We start from the raw sequence: 22361 nt of genomic DNA on the forward strand, positions 1-22361 counted from the left end.
AATGAAAAATTGACCTGGATAACAACAAAGGAAATATCGACTATTTCTGCTGGTTGCTCTCGAGATAAAAGTACTCACCATTGCCTACTTTTACTTAGTTTGACATTTTCTGAGCATGAATGGAAAAAGGGTAAAACAAAAACGGAAATTCTGACAAAACTATAACATATAGACCCACACGATGTGCTTTACAGAGGTGGGAAATATCTTTCTTTAGCAAACTATGTTAGTTTGAGACGCTAAAACATGAATTCCGTAAAAAGCTCGCAGGCGAATTCAAGGCCTATAAAAATCAAAAATATCACACTAAAAGACACAATTTGATGCTTAATTTTAACACCAGGATTTTAAAAAAAAATGTATATCCAAGCACCAAGTTTTTAACTGACATTACTGAAGAAAAAAAAAATATTGCTTTATATTTGACCGAGAAAATTAATTTCATAGCAAAAGGTGTAGGCCTATCTCTGAATTGTGCTGATTTTTACATGTATCGATCGACTTTTAGCGCGACTAAGCATTTCTAAAGAATTGGTTGTCCAGGCGGCAGACTGTTGAGGAATGTGCTCTTATTGTCACCGAGTTTTCAATTCTACACAGACATTGAGACACTGTTATACAAGCTTTATAATTGTCCGACGTTCAACAATAGGTTTTGCCTGGACATTTTGAAAGACAACTCATAGCTGAATCTATTACATAGCTGAGCTAAGGCGATTGGTTTTTAGCCAAAAGCGAGCTACCTTATTGGTCAAATACCAATCGCTGATATAAATCCAGCTTATTTTGTAACTTAGCAACCGGCGGGGCATTTTATAAAGCCACGCACACCGACATCGCCCGGTTAATAATTACACTGAAATGAATATCCGGGATCGATATACGTGAATGTGCTATGCACGATTTGATATTCAGATGATAAATCTTTGGATACCGGGGTAGAAAATGATGAATATCTCCCGTAATTTATTTAGTCTAAAGAAGCCAGATTTTGTTCCTTGCACTTGAATATATGTGTTGAACGGATATGATAGTCATTAGCTTGCGTCTTGAGAAAGAACCGTTCGTCTTGAACTCAAAAACTGACAAAAATTCTGATTTTATATGTGCCGAACTACAGCGCAGCGTAGGCTAGCTGCACTCACTCGTGGAAGCAGTCTAAAAGCAGATGACTATTGACCTCATACATGCTCACACTCACACACAGAGAGGTCAATTACCGAAATCGCTGAAAAGGTACCCCAAAACCGTGGCACATCCCCGTAGGCCTATACCTTCAACCAGTAAGAACCCCCCCAGCAATGTAATGTTTATGTAATGCAATGTAGTACAGAATGTATGGTTTTCGTTTTGTTTAGGGCCTATATAGTTTCCTTCTAGGGCAAGAAATAAAAAGCACCCAAAAAATGAATTATTTCAGCATTTTTCAGTTACTAAAGTTATAAGCCCCAGCTGGTGTAACTGTTGATAAATGCGAAATTCCTGCGTCATTTTGTGTGCTCTGTTACCGTAGTCTAGACTTTGATTGTCAAAATAGTGGTATTTTATATTATTATTAGAACAGTCCTTATCGAAAGGATAATATCCATACAAAGAAATTCGTTCACAGACTGTTGCGGCTACGGTGTATTGGATGAGACCTGTTGACGCACGATGATCTGGTATACCCCAAATTCTAGAAAAAAATAAGAAAAAAATGCTATTATCGCGCATCTACATATATTTAGATTCGGGGAGACAGGAGCTTTTCCGTCCTTCGAAGGGGACGTAAAGCCGTCGGTCCCGTGTGCCGAGAGCCATACCTGTACATGTATTTCGCAGCCATTTCGAAAAGAGTAGGGTGTTAACCCAATTCCCAATCCGTCCCGGTGTTCAAATGGACCCCAATGGAAATAAGCTTCAATAGAGGCTTTCTTGGGTTATCCAAGGTTGTCAAAACCCGAACAAATCAAATCAAATCGAAAAAGAGCCTCAATAAAATTATTTCAAGCAGTCGAAGTTTGTTGTTGTTGTTGTTCTTTGTTTGTTGTTGTTGTTTTTGTTTTTTGCATCCCAAGACTGATTAGTACCGGGTGGTGCGCTTTAATGCACTGATATGTTGCTCTTTTTGAAATGGTGTCCCAGATGCAATATTTTTGGGGTAGGCCTATAGGAAATGCATGTGCGTATAAAATCTCGGTCCATTTTGATATGCAATCTAATTATACTAAAAACTGTCGAACAAGAAATCGCACCGATTATCACTTGGAAACGTGTCAAAACCAACGAAACAATGACCAGCAGACTTACCTTTTAACAACATGTTTAGTGTGGTTCTGAGCATACGCTAACTTTATATTCAGTCCATTTTCATTACACATGTTGCTAACAATTCGTAACATTTCCGTCGATTCGTGAGTGATATCACGCGTATACCAGAGCACAGAATTATTAAGGTATCTCAAACGCTCCAAGAACGACTCTGGCCATACTGATAATGTTTGCTGGCGTGTTGGTAGTGATTTCACTGACCAATGCTCGCAGAGCCTCTGTGTTGATACTGGTAATGTTGAGTTTGTCACCAACATCCTTCTCATAACCTGATATTGATGGCAAATTGGAACGAAATATCATATCAAATTCATTGATTTCTCTACCATAATTTTTGTTTAAAAGGATCCCGCTGTTGCCTATTAATGCACAGGATCTTTGAAGTGGAATAAGGAGTGGTTTTAGCGGCAGAGTCCATGTCTTTTGGCTTGGTTTAAGAAACTTGGCATTTTTTGAGGTCACACTTGGTTTGTATTTATGAAGCACACTTGGTGATTGAGGAAAGAATTGTCTGATCATCTCTCTGTAAACAAAAAACAAAACAAAATAAAACCCACGAAAGGTTTAAAATATTGGATCCAATATTGGTGGTCGTGCATGAAGATGGAACACTATCGCAAACGTCTAAACGCTAGAAACTATTCTTTGACGCATGAGTTTTGTTATGAAATTGCCAATTTATATGAGTTGCCATTTAACTCTGAATACTTCATAAAAGGTTAAGGTAAAGGAGACGATCCTGTATAAACAGTGATCGGAGTGCCCATCTCTCTTTCATTGGCGATTGGGCCAGACTCCTCCATTAAATGTTGCTATAGGGGGATCGCTACACCTCCTCCACAGCGAGTCTGTTACCTTCCCAGCATTTAAGAATGCGGGTACCCATTTATACACCTGGGTGAAGAGGAGTAATCGAGATAAAGTGCCTTACTCAAGGGCACAACACGATGGCGTCGCCGGGGCTCGAACCCGCAACCTTCCGATTATGAGTCAGAGCACGCTCCGCTCGGCCACCGTGCTCCCACAATTTATATGAGTTGCCAATTAACTCTGAATACAAAAATGAACTTCATATTAGATTATTATGATGTGGTCTTTGCCCATCAACCCCAAATGAATGGCGTAATATTTTGTACAATAGCCTATGATTGGCTGAGCTACTAACTCCGGACGTGTATCTAGGACGGGCCCGCGACTATGGTTATTGTGAAATTAGGATTAGGGCTATTTAATATTAGGGTAGGCCTAAATAGGGCCCAATAATTTACCTAAGTTTAGTTGTTGTGTTGATTTCTGGAAGTAGAAATGTCAAATTGAATTGTCTGATGTCCCCTGGACCCTCTCTTTGACTACGAGCTCGTTGTAGAAAACTTTCGGACCTGCGAGAAACGAAAAACGTGTGTTAAAACACGAAAACCCTCCTATGGAAGCAGGAGGACGCAAGATGATACAATTTAAATGTTGCGGCTGGAGATCATTAACACAGCCTGGGCTGAAGGAAACATGCCGGAAGACTGGATTAAAGGCCTAATAACCCCTGTGTACAAAAAGGGTGACAAACTAGACCCAGTCATTAACAGAGCTATTATTACCCTCCTGTCGCTCTCGGGAATACGACCGTTGCTGCAGTCACTTGACGTCTTTGATGAAGAGATGTGATGTTCAGCTGTGTGTTTACTTCCTTTTCGCTCACGCCTATGATTCGAAGGGCCTTCATCTGGAAAGAGTCTAGTAATCCTAGAGTGGTGGCGCTGGCACTCATCCAAGACAGTGAGGCGTATTCCATTACACTGCGAACTTGGGCCTTGTAAACGGTTGCTCTGCCTCTGACATCAAGTTTATTTGCAACTCTCCTCAGAGCGCCCAGCTTCTGTCCTGCTCTGGATGAGACGTGCTTTGTCCAGGTCAACTTGCTGTCGACAGTGACTCCCAGGATCTCCAGCTCCTCCTTCTCAGCCAGTTTGGTGGTACCAAACAGAAGATCCAGCTTGGTTGGATTCGTCTTTCTTAATATTGTCATTGGCTTGCATTTCGATGGATCAAAGATCACCTTCCATCTGTCTATCCAGATCCTTATTTTCCGGTCTCTGTTCAGGCTTGCAGTAACAGATTCAGTGTTGTCTCTAGCTCTACATGTAATTTCACAACAAGGTGAAATCATCTGCGTAGAGGTAGATATGGTTTTCACACTCATCACCAGGTCATCAATGAAGACACTGAACAAAAGTGGGCCCAATATTAACCCCTGGGGAACTGATGTATTGATGGAAGAAGTACTTGATGACTGGCCAGATAAGACAACTTTGATGGAACGATCTGTCAGGTAGCTTCTAATCCAGGTGAGCAGCTTGCCGGCGGATACTCCTTTTGCCATGAGTTTCGAGTAAAGGTCATTATGCCATCAGGCCTTGTCAAATACTCCTTTGATGTCCAGGGCAATCAGGCGCACTTCGTTGCCTCTATCCAGAAAGTTGGGCCACTCTTGGGTCAGAATGGTGAGGACAACAGCCTCCATGACCTTGCTGATGATGCAGAGCAGAGAGATGGGGCGGTACATAGTTGGATTAGACTTCGAATCTCTCTTGTGAATAAGGATGACAGATGCAGTCTTCCATTGGCTTGGGAAAACTCCCTTGGAGATCCAAAGCTCAAACAGCAGGCTGAGTGATCTTGCAAGTTCTGCGCTGCACTCCTTCGGGACCCTTGCAGGGACTTCATCAGGATCAGTAGATTTATCTGCTTTCAGATTCATGAGAAGCTTTCTTATATCTTTGACCTTGAAGGCCATATCTTTTCCACTGAGCACGTTGCTGAATACTGAACTTCAGGAGCAGATTCTTCTGCGCTGGCAAGCTGACATGTAGCGGGAAAGGTCTGGCAAAATGTTTCAGCTTTGTCTTTTGATGTAGTGTAGACTTTGGCATCCTTCAGCACTGGTATATCAACACTTACCGGATAGGGTGTTAACAAACAGTGTTCCACGATTTGTTGCTGCTGAGGCTGCCATCTGAGAGTTTGTTTTCCTTAACTTGTTGTTATAGCTCCTTCTGGCTACCTTCTCTGCACGAGTGTACTCCTTTCTAGCGTTTGTACACTTATTCTTGTTTGCCTCGATGTTGTTCTTTTTTAGCTTCCTGAATAAGCGACGCTTCTTGGTTGCTGCTCGTTTGCAGTGGTCATCAAACCAGACCTTCTGACCTTGTCACCAGTCTTCTTGAAAACAACCTTTGTTGGTATGAAAATCTCCATTGCATCACTATGATAGTGGTGATGTTGCTGCAAGCTTCTTCTGGGTCATCAGATCGAAGTGCACGAGACCAGTCTCCAGATGCAAGAAAACCTATCATTTCCCAGTAGTCACAGCCTTATCGTAGCCTATACTGCCACACTTTGCGCTTGTAGGGTTTATCTCTATACAGTGGCACGTTCAGTTTAAAATGAATTGGACCATGTCCCTGAGGCACGTACCTAGCCTTGCATGTATAACTGTGCAGGTGCTATCTAGATCAGTGATGACCAAGTCAAGAAACTAGTCTTTCCGGGTAGGTTCTTTGACAAATTGTGTTGGGTTTTGAGAAGGGGTGGGAAAATCACAATTGACTTTTTTTGCAAAAATGGAAGAGGAAAGCATTCTTCTTTCACATGAAAATATTTTTTGATGATATTCCGAAGGAAAAATGTTAAAAAGTGAAGATCAAAAATCGTGATATTATTGCAAAAGAAGCTTGGATTTGGCGTTTTGTTATGCCGAATTTCGTAGTATCTTTTAGGTATGCTAAATTGACTCGATTAAAGTACTCTAACTTTAAACTTGATTTTCACCGTTTCTTTCTTTTTAATGTATCGGTGTTCAAATTGTTGTAACCTTGTAACCAAAGGTCGTATTGACATGGGGGTTTCAGTAATATGGAGCTTTGTATACGCTAAAAATGAAAATGTAAGAATCCTAAAATTGACCTGGGCCTACTTGAGACTGATTTTGCTTGATCGCATCACATTATATCGTAAGTATAGTGCGCCACTGCCAGGGGCGTGAGAGGCCACAGACCAAAAAAGAGGAAAATTACTCAAAACGCTGAAAAACAGCGTAAAATCGGGGTAAAGACACCAAATTTAGACTGAAAATAAAAGAAAAGACGTAAATTTTGGCAACAAAAAAAGAGGAAATCAGCTAAAAAGAGGAACTCTCACACCCCTGCACTGCGCATCTAGGCCTATACGATCTACTAAAAGTATACTTGACCCAGAACTGAAGGGACGATGTTATACTCGGCAGAGGGCAAAGGGACACTTATTAATCAAAAAATCATGTTTTTGTTGACAATTGGGTTGACATGAAAAACGGTGTGGCTTTTTCGACGGGAATAAACAGATTATTAGTGATGAGTTCCGCCGTCGAGCAATTACATGATTTAGTTTAATCAAATCCATTTTTTACCGTTTAGATGGTGAAAACGTCATGAAGTGGTCATCATTATATCCATAGAACCAAGTCAAGAGCATGAGTGGAATTATAAGTGTTACAAGTCGCAAGCGCCAACATCGTTTAACGAATTTGTAATTATGTTGTAAGTGCTGTAAAAATGTAAAAACACAGAGAGATTGTGTGTGTTAGACGAAGATGGACAGACCCGCGCGGCGGACAGATTAAGGCTCTCGGAGGACAAACACACAGCGACGACGCCTGGTAAATAATTATATTGTACAGGCAGGGATCAATACACGTGTATCTGCTACGCACGATTTAATATTCAGACGATAAATCTTTGGATACCGGGGTAGAAAATGATGAATATCTCCCGTAATTTTTGGTTTCTAAAGAAGCCAATTGTAAGGCTTGCACTTGAATATATGTGTTGAAAGAATATGATAGTCGTTACCTTGCGTATTGACAAAGAACTGTGCGTTTTGAATTGTCAATAGCCTTAGTCGGATGTCCCTCGGCCCATCATGCATCTCAAAACTATTAAACAGGTCGGAACAAAATGGTCATGCGTGGCTGTTGAAGAACAGGTGGAGTCGATCTACCATCAAGGTCGATTTCTGCAAACTATTGCCCAATAGTAAAAGGTGAGCCAAAATAAACTGAGCTCAAAAAGAAACTTATAATTTTTCACAAGGTCATATCTTAAAATCCTGTCCATAAAAATGAACCAAAATTGCACACATGATTACTTCAATACTCTACTCTAAACACTGGTCAGTAACCAAGCAGTTGTCCAACTGACACAACAGCAAAATGCACTGACCTGAAACAGCTTTATGGACCACATTCACAGCCCAATAATTGGCACCCAACACAAGAAATCTGTAAGTGGAATGTTTCTTGAAGAAATGAGTGAAAAGCAGAAGTATAGTGAATAACGCATATTTTGGCGACAGAATAAGTTAATGGTACAAATGCGCACGAAGCACACAAAAATTTGCCAAGTTTGAAGCTAAATTGAATAAATATGGTGCAAAAGTGGAATAAATTTGCGCAAAGCACATAAAAATGTGCACTTTGGGGGCTAAAATGGCTAAATATGAGGTTAATTTGGTCAGAAACCCACATACAGGCATCAACATTGGGGGATGATTGTATGGACCATCTCCTGGCAAAATATTGGGGAATTTATTCCCCCCCCCCCGATCTACGCCTATGGCTAATTTGGTCAATAGGAGGACCAAAACAATGTTTATAAAAATTAATACAGATGAGATTCCGACATTTGAGGGGGAAAATATGACACAGTCGTACCTACGTGTCAAGGTGAGTGCATGAAAATTGCCAATTAAGCACAAAATCATTTTAAGGGGTACTACACCCTGGCCAATTTGTGCCTATTTTTGCATTTTCTCACAAATTATAAGCGCATTGGTGACAAGTAAGATATGTATATTATAGGGCAAGGACTACAACTACTGCACTGAAAATTCAGCAACTCAAGGCAAGTGTTATTGATTTATTGATCACATATTGGGTTTCCCTCATTTTTGACTGTAACTCCACAACTGTTGTCTGTGTTGAAATATATATTTCAACATATATATGTTGCCCCTATAAATATACATATCTTACTTGTCACCAATGCGCTATAATTTCTGAGAAAAATGCAAAAATAGGCACAAAATTGGCCAGGGGTGTAGTACCCGCTTAAAGCAATTACCTCAAGAATTGGTATAACTAATACTAGAACTTTTAATAAACAACTAATTTATTACCTTGTGCCTTGAAAAACTCACAATCAGATTATTCAATATAAGATGAAACATGGCCAATATTAATATACGTCTCCAAGTTTTGTATACTTCTGAACCTTCCTGGGGACTAAGTCAAGCACAGCAGCTTATGGTGCATTTGCTCTCAGTATGATCAACTGCACAATGCCAAATTTGCTATATATGCCTATGTTCACATACTATACTTAAATTATCATCTGTGTGATTTCATTGGTAGTCTCCTCCGCAGCCAGTTTGGTTACGCTCCCTCCACTCAAACAGTCTGCCAATGGCAACTTATAACGCCGTTTCTGATTGGCTACACGTATGTACACCTAGAGCTGTACATACGTGAACTTGATTGACCTCAGTCAGCTGGCGAGCGATGCAATCTCCCGAGTGTTTACTTTCGGGTCAAAATTGCTCATGAATATGAAGTAGCCGTCTAGCCGATCGACCAATTGAAAGCCTTGTTTGACGTCAAGCTGGATGACATCGTCAGAAAACCATTAGCCAATCAAAAAGGACCAGTTTGTTATCATAAGCAGACTGTTTGTGTGGAGGGGCCGAACCAAACTGGCTGCTTTGGAGACTATTTCATTAATAGCGTGATATTGCTGCGACAAAAAGGGCAATATCATAAAACTACAATAGAAAGTTGTATTGAACCATACACTAGGATCCACATCATGCTCACTTATCAGGGCACAGTTCTTTAACCCCAATAAATTTGCACATTCATTGAATGACCTTTGAAAATTTGGGTACAAAAACTCATACTCTGCAACTTGAGGTCAAATTTTGCACTATGACTGTTTAATTGAGGTTACTGAACTATGCCATTTGGATTAGGCCATTGTGGTCCATAGTGATAGATTGTAAAGCTGATTTGCACCTGCAAATAAATAATGAAAAAGTATTAATAGGAAACTTACAATTAACTGCCTATGCTTAACATAATCCCACACAACGTGTTTCTCTGAAGGCACAAAACCAGAGCCAGGTGCAACTAATTTTGCAGAACCACTGGCATTGTACAGGATATGAATAGATGTTAACTAACAGTTTAAGGGATGGGGTATGAACGTTTGGACAGTATTTATTGTGGGATATTAGAGCACATCAGACATATCGAATTGCATTCTGAATGCGAAGAATGTCCTTCTGATATCAAATAATTTTGATTTTTTGAAATTCGCAATGTAACACACATTTTATGGCAAATGATTAAAAATTGATATTTTTGATATTTAACAGTACTCGCAGTAAACTTTATCAATCTGATGATTTATACTTAAAGTGTATGTAAATTGAAAAGTTTGACCTTTCGTATTGAAGATGTGGATTTTTTCCCCAAAAAACACCAAAACAGTTAGGTCTTTTTGGGGGGAAAAATCCATATCTTCAATATGAAAGGTTTACATTTTCAATTGATCATCGGCTTTTCCTCCCAGCTACATACACTTTAAGAATATATCATCAGATTTATAAAATTTACTTAGAGGACTGTTATATATCAAAAATGTGAAAAATATCAAATTTTAATAATTTGTCATAAAATTTGTATTATATCGTGAATTTCAAAAATGGAAAATTACTTGATATCAGAAAGACATTCTTCGTATTCAGAATGCAATTTGATATGTCTGATGTGCACTAATGTCCCACAATAAATACTGTACAAACGTTCATACCCCACCCCTTAAAAAGTACCATAAATATGCAGAAAAATACAATATGGCATTCAACTTTTTTTTTAAATTTATTTGATTTGTGACAAACCAACACATGTTATAGAGCAAGAATACATAAAACAATTGAACAAAATAGATAATCTCATTTGCTTGGAACCATGATTAACATCATGTAAACATATCAAAGGTATTTTTACAACATCTATATGAACATATATATTGAATATTTAGGACCGTTCACAAACACTTGTTAAGGCGGGGGCCTGATGCAAAAAAATTTCATCACAAAAAGTTTTTTGCCCCCCCCCTTTACAGATCTCAAACATTTCAGGCCCCCCTTTTTTGACATGAAAATTATAGGTTAACCCCATAGAAAAGCATATAAACTCAATTTTCCCAGGAAAATTTGTGGTAATTTTTTCAGCCCCCCCCTTAGGAGAGTCAAAAAATTTCAGGGCCCCCTTTTTGCATCAGGCCCCCCTAACAAGTGTTTGTGAACGGTCCCTTATATCATTATCACAGTGCCTAATTGATTTGTACAAAGTATACATTTGTCTGTACAATTATAATTATCAATTGCTCATTGATAAGAGCATTGAATTAAACAAACCCGAAACTGATTATAATGTATAAGACCCCCAAAATAATTGTTTGGTTGTCCTTGAGGAAGACAGAGTTGGTTGGTCTAATTTTTTCTCTACTTCTCAACATGAAACTGCTGTCTCACCTCCTTTTTCATCCAAATCAATGGTAATAACTCTTGTAGTGAGGGATCAACATTTAACCACAAATTGCCACAAGAAGTACAGGGTTGGTCGGTCAAGGACAACCAAACAATTTAATGGAATCACATCTGTATTGACTGACAATTAGTGGGGTTTTTTTGCTGTCGGACAAGTTTAGAACTGTCAAGCTTTCGTCAGGAGTAGCTCGGACTTCTTCAGAACAAGTACCTAAGAATGAGACATGTAGGCTGTCCCTTGCCTACTGATGGCTCTGAAAAGAGCCATTCACTGAAGACTGCCCCATGTCAACAGTCAGTATTGATTGACTTCACTGTCTCAATGAATCCAAATGATGTTTATGCCTAAGGAAGCCAAATGGACTACAGTCAATATTTCTTTATTTACTATCTTCTGGCCTACACATTTTTCATTTTCATTTCTGGAAAATCAAAATCAAAATGGGGGCTAGCATTAACACTATGCAGCAAATTTGATTTCACTTCTGTTTCTGAGACAAATCCAGTGGCGTAACTCCTATACGCTCTGGGGGCCTCGCCCCCGGGCTAGGGGGCACCCTGGCTTGGACACCCTTTTGACACGATAATCATAATACTTCGTTTGCATGGCTTGGAAAGAAGTGGAAACCTTTACCCACCATGAATATAGAATTACGCTTCATTTGGGTGCCCCTTCCACACAAAAACATTATGGGGGATTTTGTATCCTTGCCCTGGGTGCCACAACTCTACATCACTGCAGCTTGTAACGAATCTTGAAAAGTAAAAACATTGGAAAAGATGGAAACATTTCTTACCATTTGTAAGTTAATGGGTATATGGCTTTCAATACCAAAATTTGCTCTGCACCAGGCACACCTTTGGTAAAGGGGCACTTGATCTACTTTTTCCCCCGGGCACCCTGACCCAAAGTTACGCCACTGGACAAATCTTGGGTTAAACCAAGTTATATTTCATATTAATTTTGCTTGAAATTTCTGTCATTAGTATGTACTAACTTGTTTCCATTTTAATAGTACAAAATTACAATTTACTGATACATATTTAAGCATACATAGAATACAAAATGCACACACAGTTGGTAATGATTACATTTAAATAAAGCTATCATTTATTTACATGCAAATACAGACAAATTGTGATAAATCACTTTTTACAATAATTTGATGTTTTCTGTTGGCTTACCATATTCACCAGCGTGTCCAGGATCTGTTCCTGCGGGGGGCTCAGAGGGGCTTTCAGAGTTATGCGGGGGGCTTAATGGCTAAAATCACAAAAAACGGCTGATTTTATATGATTTTTAACAAAGTGCACAGGCTTCAGCCCCAAAGCACCCCCCTGGACACGCTACTGATATTTGCCCAATTAGCACCCCTGCACTTGTTTGACTTATACCTGTTAAACTGAATTTCCACATTTAATTGGGAACCAAATTGTTTACTGTCTTGTAGTATCAGTCCATTTTTTATTATATCACTCATACATAAATTCTAGACAGTTCATTGGTTGATTACCATTTATCATTTTTACTATCACCCTCTCCGTGTGATAGTCTTTACCATCATGTGCTCTGCCGTAGTGCGCCTGCGCCGTGAGCCGTCTTGCTGACTCTTGGACTCGCCGATTTAGTTATGGGTGGACCCCAAAATGTGAAGTATATCACGGCAAAACATGGTGTTATAATAATAAAAAAATGTATTTCCTAACTTAAATAATATTTTAGTAATAGAATTTATGCATGAGTGATATAAAACAAATATTAACTGTCTTAAATTAGGTAATGGCGAAATATAATCACTTTCGGTGAAAGATGTATTGTTCCATTCCACTGCCGTTCCGGCTCGTGGAATGGAACAATCCATCTTTCACCTCGTGATTATATTTCACCATCACACTCATAGACAGTTAATATTTGTATACTATCACTGCAATTTACAATAATTATGTGACTGTCCACAAAATGGGAGATATTGGATAAGCAACTTTCCCTCAAAATAAGCTTTACAATGATATATCACATGTCTTTGTTGCTTGTTTGTAAGGTAGTCAAAATCAGTAAAAAAGCTAGGAAATCCTTTGTTTTCTATTGTTTTTTGATGGGTTCAATGTACCATATCTGAAAATGTGACGTGTCATGTCAAAAGGAGACACATTTGGGCAGGATCGTAAATGGAGAAATAGCCAAAAATCTGCCCGGAGGTGATTTTTTCACAATTTGGGTTTGTTGCAAATTTGTGATGTTATTAATGTTAAAAATATTGCCTGATAGTTTCAGACCGGAATATAATTGGCATCTTGTATTTTTTGAGACATTTTTCAAGGTAATTCCTACTCTCAACATTGTCAATAATATTTTTTAAAGGCCGATATCTCAATTTCCAATTTTAAAATACCATAACTTACGAACTCAATATCTTCACTTAGGAATATCTGATTTCATTGGGGAAAAGCGGCATTGTGGAGCAAAATATCTCTATATTTAAGATATGTAAAAACCTCAAAATTGATAACCTGCCCAAAAGTGTCTCCTTTTGACATGACACGTCACAAATAAGCTGTCTTCATTATATCCCATTTGTGGTGGATGGTCACATGACAAATGTTGAATACAGTACATAATAGTATTTTGTCAAAACAATATGTGACCAACTCTGACAAAACCAGGAACAAGTTGCATTTTTGACATTTCATGATTTGAATAAAAATGTAAGCATAGGGCAATAAGCTTTAAAATGATACCAAAAATATATAAATAGCATCAATACTTTTCAAGATATGGATAATTTTGTAAATGATACCTTGATATTTTTGCCAAATTGCTGTTCTTAGTAATGGGCTAATTTGATTCCTGCTTTACACAGGATTGAATAAGGATTATCATAGTTCAACTGTCAATTATTGAAAAAAAATCTCTTTTCAATAAGTACTTTCAAGGATTTGAATTCCACTTAGTCCCAAGGTCAAATACCATGAAATTGAAAATTTCAAAATTTGATTTTTTATGGGAATGTCATCTTTAAAGGCCTTTAACTCAAAAACATGCCTGGCGACTAGGTCCATGTTTTGTTGGAGCTGGTCACATATTTTATCTACATTACTGCAGAGGCATAATGCAGAGTATCAAATCACTTTCAGTTCTGTAACTTTAGTATAACTTTTTAATGACCTCATTCTAAAATTCCAGATGGATAAATTTACAGTCCAACCTCCCTTATCTGGACCCTCAGCACTACCTGCTGATCTAACATTGCCACTGATTGGTCAATTACATGATATCTTCACTTAAATCACCAATCATAATGGAGCTTTGCAAATAATTCACCCCAATTTTTGTGTGTGGTGAAATTATTCTAACAATGTTGCGGATTGGTCCAATTGATAATGAAAACTTCTTTCTGGCCAATCAGCAGGTAGTTCTCATGTGTACTGCACACAACACTCAGAATCTGACATCATCTTGCAGTATTTATATTACCTCACATTTCTAGTATTTCAGACACTCAATGCCTAATTGCACATAATTCACTTCTAAAGATTTTTCACTTATCCAGCCAATGCTTAGTCCCATCATGTCTGGATAAAAGAGGTTGGACTGAAGATCAGACTAATAAATCAAGGCTGTTATATCAATAGCTATTTCGACTGACAGAATTGAATCCCCACAAAATCAAAAATTGTGCATAAAATTGCCACAAAAAAAGTGGAAATTTACATAATTTTTGGGGTTTCGCCTCATAAGTGGGGGGGGGGGCAAGAAAAATGTTTGGCCCCCTAGCACCCTAGAATCGCCACTGGGCAGGTGAAAATGACAAGCTTTTAAATCCTAGCAAACACCATGCCCTGTACAATAATGGTGAGTAACTGAGGTAATCAGGGGAGGGGAATATATATCTGCAAAGGTACTGCCTTTCTGAGGTCACCAGCCTCCTCATTAAAAGAAGCCACCGAATGGTAAGTCTACAGATGAACAATTATCTATCCCTTAGTGGAAGACTATACTGTTTATCTTTATTTACAAAGATATATATGTGACACAAACTGCTCCATGGAGGCCAAAGGAGGCATTTTTGAAAATTGAGTTACTATAATTATTACCTTATACAAACAAAAGGCTATTATATACTGAAAACACCTAAGGTCTAGCATACTTGGTTCTAAAGTTATGAAGGTTTGTGATGTGTATTTTGTTATGTATTTTTTTTTTTACTCTATATTTTTGCCTTTATCTCAACTTCAAATTTGCCGCCTTTGGCCTCCATGGGCCAGATTGTGTCACATATATAGACCAAAATTGATATAAGTGTTACTGCAATGTTTGACACCATAAAACTGATGTAGGGGAAGGTGGGGCATAACGGAACACTTAACTTTGAGGATGCTCTGTGACGTCACCATAAGTAATATGACTGTAAAAATTATATGTTCAGTTGAAGTTTGTATTTACCTTTAATATACCATTAACCAATATAACTTGAATCTTACAATTTTTTATAAAAATGAAGAAATATTTTCAACAAAAAAAACCGTTTTGCCCCACTATCGGGGCAAAACGGAACCCCCCTATGGGGCAAAACGGCACCCTGGGTGTAAACTTATATCAGTGGTTCCATCGGTAGGCCCTAGGCCTAGTTATATGTAGGCCTATATTCAGTTACAATATTAAGTGGGCCTACCATCTCTGTGGAGTGAGTGGTTAACTTCTTATAGGCCTAGTAGGCCTATAATATGTATGACCAATATTTGATCAGAAAGAAATATTCAGTAGGCCTACCATCTCTGTGGAGTAAGTGGTTAACTTGAATCATTAATTCTATCTGTAGGTCTAGTTATATGTCTATGTATCAGCGAAGTGTTTACCATGTTCGAGTAGGCCCCTAGATAACGCCTACATTTCCTTGAGTGAAGACAAGTTATGTCCAATTGGGGCAAAACGGAACCCATCTGTGGGACAAAGCGGCGGGGCAAAAGCGGAACCCTGTTCCGTTATGCCCCACACCTAGGGTTCCGTTTTGCCCCATACCCGATTTTTTAGAAATAGGTTGCATGCATAATACATCGTAGCATATAGGCCATGCACTTAATACAGCTCATGGCTAGTACCTTCGTGTTTACAATATACACAATTATTTGGGAATCCGATATTAATGAAGTAAAATTTCAGCGCATTAAACATCTACATATCTTACACCAGACGGGTAGTAATTTTTTGACTCGATCTTGCTCGAATGTCAGTGGATTGTTTCAGATAAAATTTTTGTTGTAAATCCTCGTAGCCATACTTGTGTTCCTCAATATAATTTGCATAGACGGCAGTATTGCAAAGGCCTATTTTTCCAGGTGGTTCCGTTTTGCCCCGGGGGTCCGTTATGCCCCACCTTCCCCTATATTCCATGCAGCATACTTCAGAATTCAGGAAGGAAAATTCAAATTGCAATAAAACATCTGCCTTAATTTATAGAAACCTCAAACTTTTAACTTAACCCCCTGAGCACTACCTGCCAATCTAACATTGCCTCTGATTGGTCAATTACATGATATCTTCACTTTAATCACCAATCAGAATGGAGCTTTGCAAATAATGCACCCCATTTTTTTTGTGTGGTGAAATTATTCTAACAATGTTGCCGATTGGGTCAATTGATAATAAAAACTTCTTTTTGGCCAATTGGCAGGTAGTTCTCATGGGGTTCAAATATTTTGAGTTATTAATGACGTCTGTGGCTTTGAGATTACTAGTAAATTAGACAACTGATTTACTCAGAGAAACATCTCAAGAATTACTACTCCTACAATGCACATCTCCAAGATTCTTTCTTCATCAAAATACCTGTACTCAATATCATGCACCCCGGCATGCACCTTGCTCAACTTGTTCCACATTCCCCTTGTGGAAGATTTTGGAAATATCTGCCACAAGGGGAGTTTGAATTTCAAATGGAATGAGCACATTAGGCAATTCCATTTGAATTTCATACACCCTCTAAGGAAGATTCAACCTAAATCTTAGACAGAGGGAGGGTGAGTTTCAAATGGGGCCTCCTAATGTGATCATTCCATTTATTTCCAAAATCTTCCACAGGGGGAGTATGGATTTTAAATGGAATAGCCCAATAGAGTATCCCAACAGAAACACGCTCAATGTACATGGTGGCACCAAGGGGATGGGGCTTCCTGATTCCCTCCACACACACACTTAGCCCCCACCCCCCACTGAAAAATTACCAAAAATACCACTTTTAGGCATGTTTGCTCCCCCTTGGCGCTTTCTTCTCACCACCCTCATTTCACTTCGTAACTTGTCCAATCAACAGAAGTTCTCTTCCCCCCATAGTGAGTGTGTTTCCATTTCTACAAATGTTCAGAATAGAGTAGCCCAAAAGAAACACACTTAATGTCATGGTGACACCAAGGGGATAGGGAGGGGCCTATACCTGAGGAGGGGCCTATACCTGATTCCTTCCACACACACACTTGGGCTCCCCCACCCCCAACATTAAAAAATTACCAAAAATCCCACTTTTAGGCATGTTTGTTCCCCTCCCTTCAACCCCCTTTGCTTTCTTCTCACCGCCCTCATTTCACTTCTTTGTTGTTTATTGTGTTTGTGATATATGGAATCTAGAATAGTAATCTCTATCATTTTTGATAAATAAATAAGCTGCAATCATTTGTATTTATATTCATAGTATCAAAATCCTGGATTTTCTGTTTCACAATAGTCAAATAATTATCAATGGTTCATATTCATTCTGAATAGGTCGTATAGGCCTATGGGCTTATGTATTATGTGAACAAAGTCAATGCAGGTATCTTTAACCCCGTGAGAACTACCTGCCGATTGGCCAACATGAATATTGTGTCAAATTTTGAACCAATCAAGGAGGGTATTAATAAGATCATCTGCAAATACACGTTTAACCATAAATAGTTTAAAGCCTAGTCATAATTGGCAATTGAAATGAGCATTTCAAGCTATCAACCAATCAGAAATAATGTTAGATGGCCACTCTGCATGCTAGCCATATAGGCTTCAACATAAGAGGTCCCAAGTTTTGAGATATTTTCTCAAAATATCAAGAGCTATCTCAAGAACCACTGAACCAATACTAGGCTTGTTTGTACTCATTTTAATGCATTTTTCATGCTGATTCCAAATATGGTCATGAAAATTCACATTTCTGAAATTTTGACTTTTTAAAATTTTTTGAAACTTGTCGCCTGCAGTCGACACCCAGCGTGAAGAGAGTTAAACAACTGGATGTTGTGCTTGTTCTGCTGTTGATGCTCTCTTGGCGCCATACTTTTCTCTCAGCTCATCACACGTTGAACAACAGATGTCCTCAAAGCCAGGAAGGTCACAGTACTTTTTCCAAAACTTTTTCTTGCATATCTTGGCTTTCATTGGCACACACTCTGATGCTGTGAAATGAACAAAAAATTTACAAAAAAGTTAGTTATTTTTAAAAGTTGACGGAAATCAATTGAAACACAGATTCTTCACAAAGAGAAATGTTTTTAATGGCCTGAGCTTTCAATAAAATAAAAAAATTAATGTAGATATTTATATAGCGCTTTATGCTGTAAGCAGCATGAAAGCACTTTACATTTATTCCGCCGTCATTAGAATATGTCGGAACCATGTTTGCAGCCTACAAATGGTGCAGGGTTCATCAGTACAACGACTGTGACTACCCCTAACAGCTTCCCATTGCACCTGGGTGGGGTGAGGCAAGCGAGGCAAAGCGTCCTGCCCAAGGGCGCAACACGGTGGTGGGACAGGGACTCAAACCCACACGCGTCGAGCAAGCTCTCCAAGGCCGTAACCACTGAGCCACCGTGTCTACCAATCCTAGCAGACTATAAACCGGGATTGGTATAAATAATTATTTAACCGCAATTATTCATTTGCCTTTGATTAAGATTCTGATAGAATTCAAACCTCATACCACTAACTATAAGCTGTACATTTATCAAATGCAAAAAAAAGTGATATACATTAATTTATTTTTCTTCACTTGAGATATGCAAATATAACTTGTTAATTTAATGAACATAATATTAAGAAGAAAATATTTGCTGTTTTGATCATAATTTCAAAACCATACACTGGATTCTTTCAAGTAGGGTGTCAATTAAAAACTTCACATAATGTTGGTGGCCTTAACACAAAAAATGGCATTGGTCACAAAAATCACAGACTTGGAACAAGTCTAAGCATTCAAATCTTGAGTATATGCCGAAAATGTTGATGTAATTTTCACAGTTTTGTGTTACTTTAATTAAATGTGACATGATCAAGGCAAATGAGTTGGATGTTGTTTTCAGCGATTGGTAAATTGACATAAGGGCTCATATTGAAATACCCTACCACGTTTTCACACAGAAAGAAGGCAGGATTCCCCTCGCTAAGCTGCGCCCTTAGGAAAGCTTCGGTCAGGAAAGCGTGCTCTAATTTAAGTCAGTGAAGTGGCTAATTGCAGTGTTATAATCACACAGGATTTTAACAAAAGAAGGCTAGCACAGGAAAGCTGCAGGATGGCGCACACCTTCCTGTGTAAGGGAATTTCAAAAAAAGAGCCCTAACTTTGCAAAGGAAAGTCATATCAACATGGGGTTTTCAGTTTTTGAAAGCTCTAAATTTCCTCTTTAGAAACATATGTAAAACTAGTTTTCTACCCGGGTCGACATGTGGCTCATTCCCCTTGATCATATCACAAATGGTTGGTTATAAGAATGAAACATGTCTTTTCCAAAAATTAGAATGCGTAAACTGAAATTAATCTTAGTACAAGTCTTTGGGCTTGATTGTCCAGAATACAAAAAATGCCCTAAAAATGTTTTTGGCCCTTATTTCCAAAAATTGACCAAATAGTAAAATTGGACTTTTATTGCTAGTTAGGACGAACTAAAGGATTAGGATTTAGCTATGTTTCATTTGGCAAAACATGATAATATTTTTTTTTTTATTTCTGTATTTTTCTGGAATAGGAAATAATGATATTGAAATGTACTTACATGGACACATTGTCTTTTCACACACTCTGGTTGCTTCAGGCTTGTCATCTGTACATTCAAATTCTCCAGGTGGATCTGTTGGTGCTGGGCAGATCACATCTCTAGTCTGGGTCCCACTGCCACAGGTCACAGAACACTGAATCAATGTAAAATCATTGCAACAGTAATCAAAATTGCATTTGAAATTGTATGAGTAATTGACAATTGTCCTCAAAGAGGAAGCCCCGCCAGAGCAGTTCTTCAGGGGTGAACCAAACCTGCCTGGTTATCAGATTAATCAGTGGCAAGGTTATCTCTGAATTTGACAGGCGCTAATTGATGCAATAACATTAAAACATCAGCACCTGTCGAAATTAAAGATAACTTTGTCACTGATTAATTTGATAACCAGGCAGGTTTGGATCACCCCAGAAGAACTGCTCTGGTGAGGCTTCCTCTTTAAACTTGTGCTACACATATGTGACCCTTGGGCACAGCTGAGCGCGGATGGCGCTAAGCTTGATTTTGCGCTACAGTGAAAATTGGCTTGAAAGGTCATTCCGATGAAAAATGAGATTTTTAAAGATTTGAAATGATTAATATGTTTTCTTACACTAGTCCAAGTTTCATTGCAAAATATAGAGTAGAAACAAGTAAAAAACCTCATTTTCTGAAGCTTGTCGTTCTAAAATATTCCTAAAATTGAGTAAAAAGTGTTTTAGAGCGTCGAAATAATCGTGAAATTTGTCCACTGCTCGAAAAATTCTCTTGTTCGAAAGTGCCGCCATGTTTGGTATTGCCGGAAAGCTGGGGATTTCATGATTCATTTTCTAGCGGATATTTTCATGTAAACATTGTTATTAGCCAATGAGAGGCCGTTTTACATGACCCTATTTTAGTATAAACATCTGGTTCATCTGTTGCCAAAATCGTGCGAATGGACTGTTTGATTGGTTGAATTACGTCAGCTGACCCGATGATTCTGCGCAGTACGGATGTTAATTAGTATTAATTAATGTTTATCTTTATATTTTAGCACAGAAGTTACATACTAAAAATGTTTAAATTATGGTAACTTGCTGTTAACATTACAAAAAGCATTATACCCAGCCTAGCGCTCTTTTCAGAGCGGGCAGTTCAATAAGTGCTGTCGAGGGTCATCATGCTAATGACACAGTTATTTGTGGTGATAATTAAGTGTTCCAATTGATACTATAATCCTGTCTTTCATGTATTTGATGATTGTAGAATTCACAGAAAAAATAAAACACTTAAAAATCGCAATGCAAAAATGGTACAAACTCGAAATGGCATCTAAATTCATAAGTTAAGTTATTTGTCCTGTTGCTATGGTGATGGTGTAAGATGTTAATTAGTATTAATTAGTGTTTATCTTTATATTTTTTTAAATTGTTTTAAGTGTTTCTTATTTGCTTTTATTGTATAAATTGTCTAAAAGCTTTCGTTAACACAGCTGATATCAACATTATTGGACATGGTTATGTGTGTGAATTTTCATCCGTTTATTTTTAACGATATCCGATACTGATTAATTAGTATCTAATTAATAACTCATTAAATATGCAAAAATAAGATGAAGTGTGGTTTCTTTCTCTTTTAATAATTAGGATAGGATATAATAAGTGTCTGTGCAAAGTTTGGTGGTAATAGCATGTATGGAAGGTAATGGTTGCTATGGTCAAAAGTTGTAAATCATTTAAAAATGGCAAATTTTGAAACCCCTGACTTTAAACTGTGTTTTCTCGGTTTCGCGTTTTGAAACCGTGACACCTTTGAACGACCATAACTTTACTTCTAGATATGCTATGAAGCTGGTTGAATTGTTTTTTTAAAAGCTTATGGTATGGCCTTTGCAACTATGCCAAAACCTCAAAATGGTCTAGGGGCGACATCCGGGCTCTGTTGTGGCGTGGGGTCACATATTGCACTCTAAAATAAGCTGTATCGCATTGCAATTAATTGGCTCTCCAAAATTCACCTGTTGTTACAGCTTTCAAAGTTTCCGTGCAAAATTGTGATACCACATTAAGGCTTTCCGTTAAAGACTATATTTAGACAATAATAACTGCGCACCATCTATTTTTAGGTGATTGTGTGAATCGGAGGGTTTTCTTTTGGGCTGTACCGCTCCATCAGAAAAATACCAGGGCACTTTCGATCATTGTCAACTCATTCAAGAGAAAAGTAACTAGGGTCTAGCATGGTAGTTGGAGAATGCACCCAACCTTACATAACTACTACATTAAGACATGCATATACACATATGGTCCTTTTCAGAGCCACCAAAATTTCAACCATGCAGCCTAAGTATCCTACAGACCAACCATCACATGTATATTTTTCCAACCACATTTTGGGATCAAATTTGAATCTCTCAATGCATGCATGTTACTCAATTT

General features: G+C 38.2%; 2 protein-coding genes across 3 annotated transcripts in view; both read right to left on the reverse strand.

Moving 5' to 3' along the window:
* Window positions 1-560: 560 nt before the first annotated feature.
* LOC140171750 (alpha-N-acetylneuraminate alpha-2,8-sialyltransferase ST8SIA3-like) lies at window positions 561-7620 on the reverse strand. Its single transcript, XM_072195068.1, has 5 exons — window positions 7560-7620; window positions 6749-6885; window positions 3579-3689; window positions 2290-2833; window positions 561-1675 (listed from the first exon to the last, which is right to left on the reverse strand). The coding sequence occupies exons 1-4, from the start codon at window positions 7581-7583 to the stop codon at window positions 2431-2433; spliced, it is 675 nt and encodes a 224-aa protein (XP_072051169.1). The 5' UTR covers window positions 7584-7620; the 3' UTR covers window positions 561-1675; window positions 2290-2430.
* Window positions 7621-18153: 10533 nt separating this feature from the next.
* Window positions 18154-22361, reverse strand: part of LOC140171751 (A disintegrin and metalloproteinase with thrombospondin motifs 3-like) — an 84626-nt gene continuing 80418 nt past the window's right edge. For both annotated transcript variants that reach the window (XM_072195069.1, XM_072195070.1), the window contains exons 22-23: window positions 19963-20098; window positions 18154-18366 (exon numbers count right to left, since the gene is read on the reverse strand). In XM_072195069.1, the coding sequence (XP_072051170.1) occupies window positions 18194-18366; window positions 19963-20098 (309 nt within the window). In that variant the 3' untranslated portion in view covers window positions 18154-18193. The remainder of the gene's footprint in view (window positions 18367-19962; window positions 20099-22361) is intronic.

The sequence above is a fragment of the Amphiura filiformis genome, chromosome 15 (assembly GCF_039555335.1).
Source record: "Amphiura filiformis chromosome 15, Afil_fr2py, whole genome shotgun sequence".
Classification (NCBI taxonomy): domain Eukaryota; kingdom Metazoa; phylum Echinodermata; class Ophiuroidea; order Amphilepidida; family Amphiuridae; genus Amphiura; species Amphiura filiformis.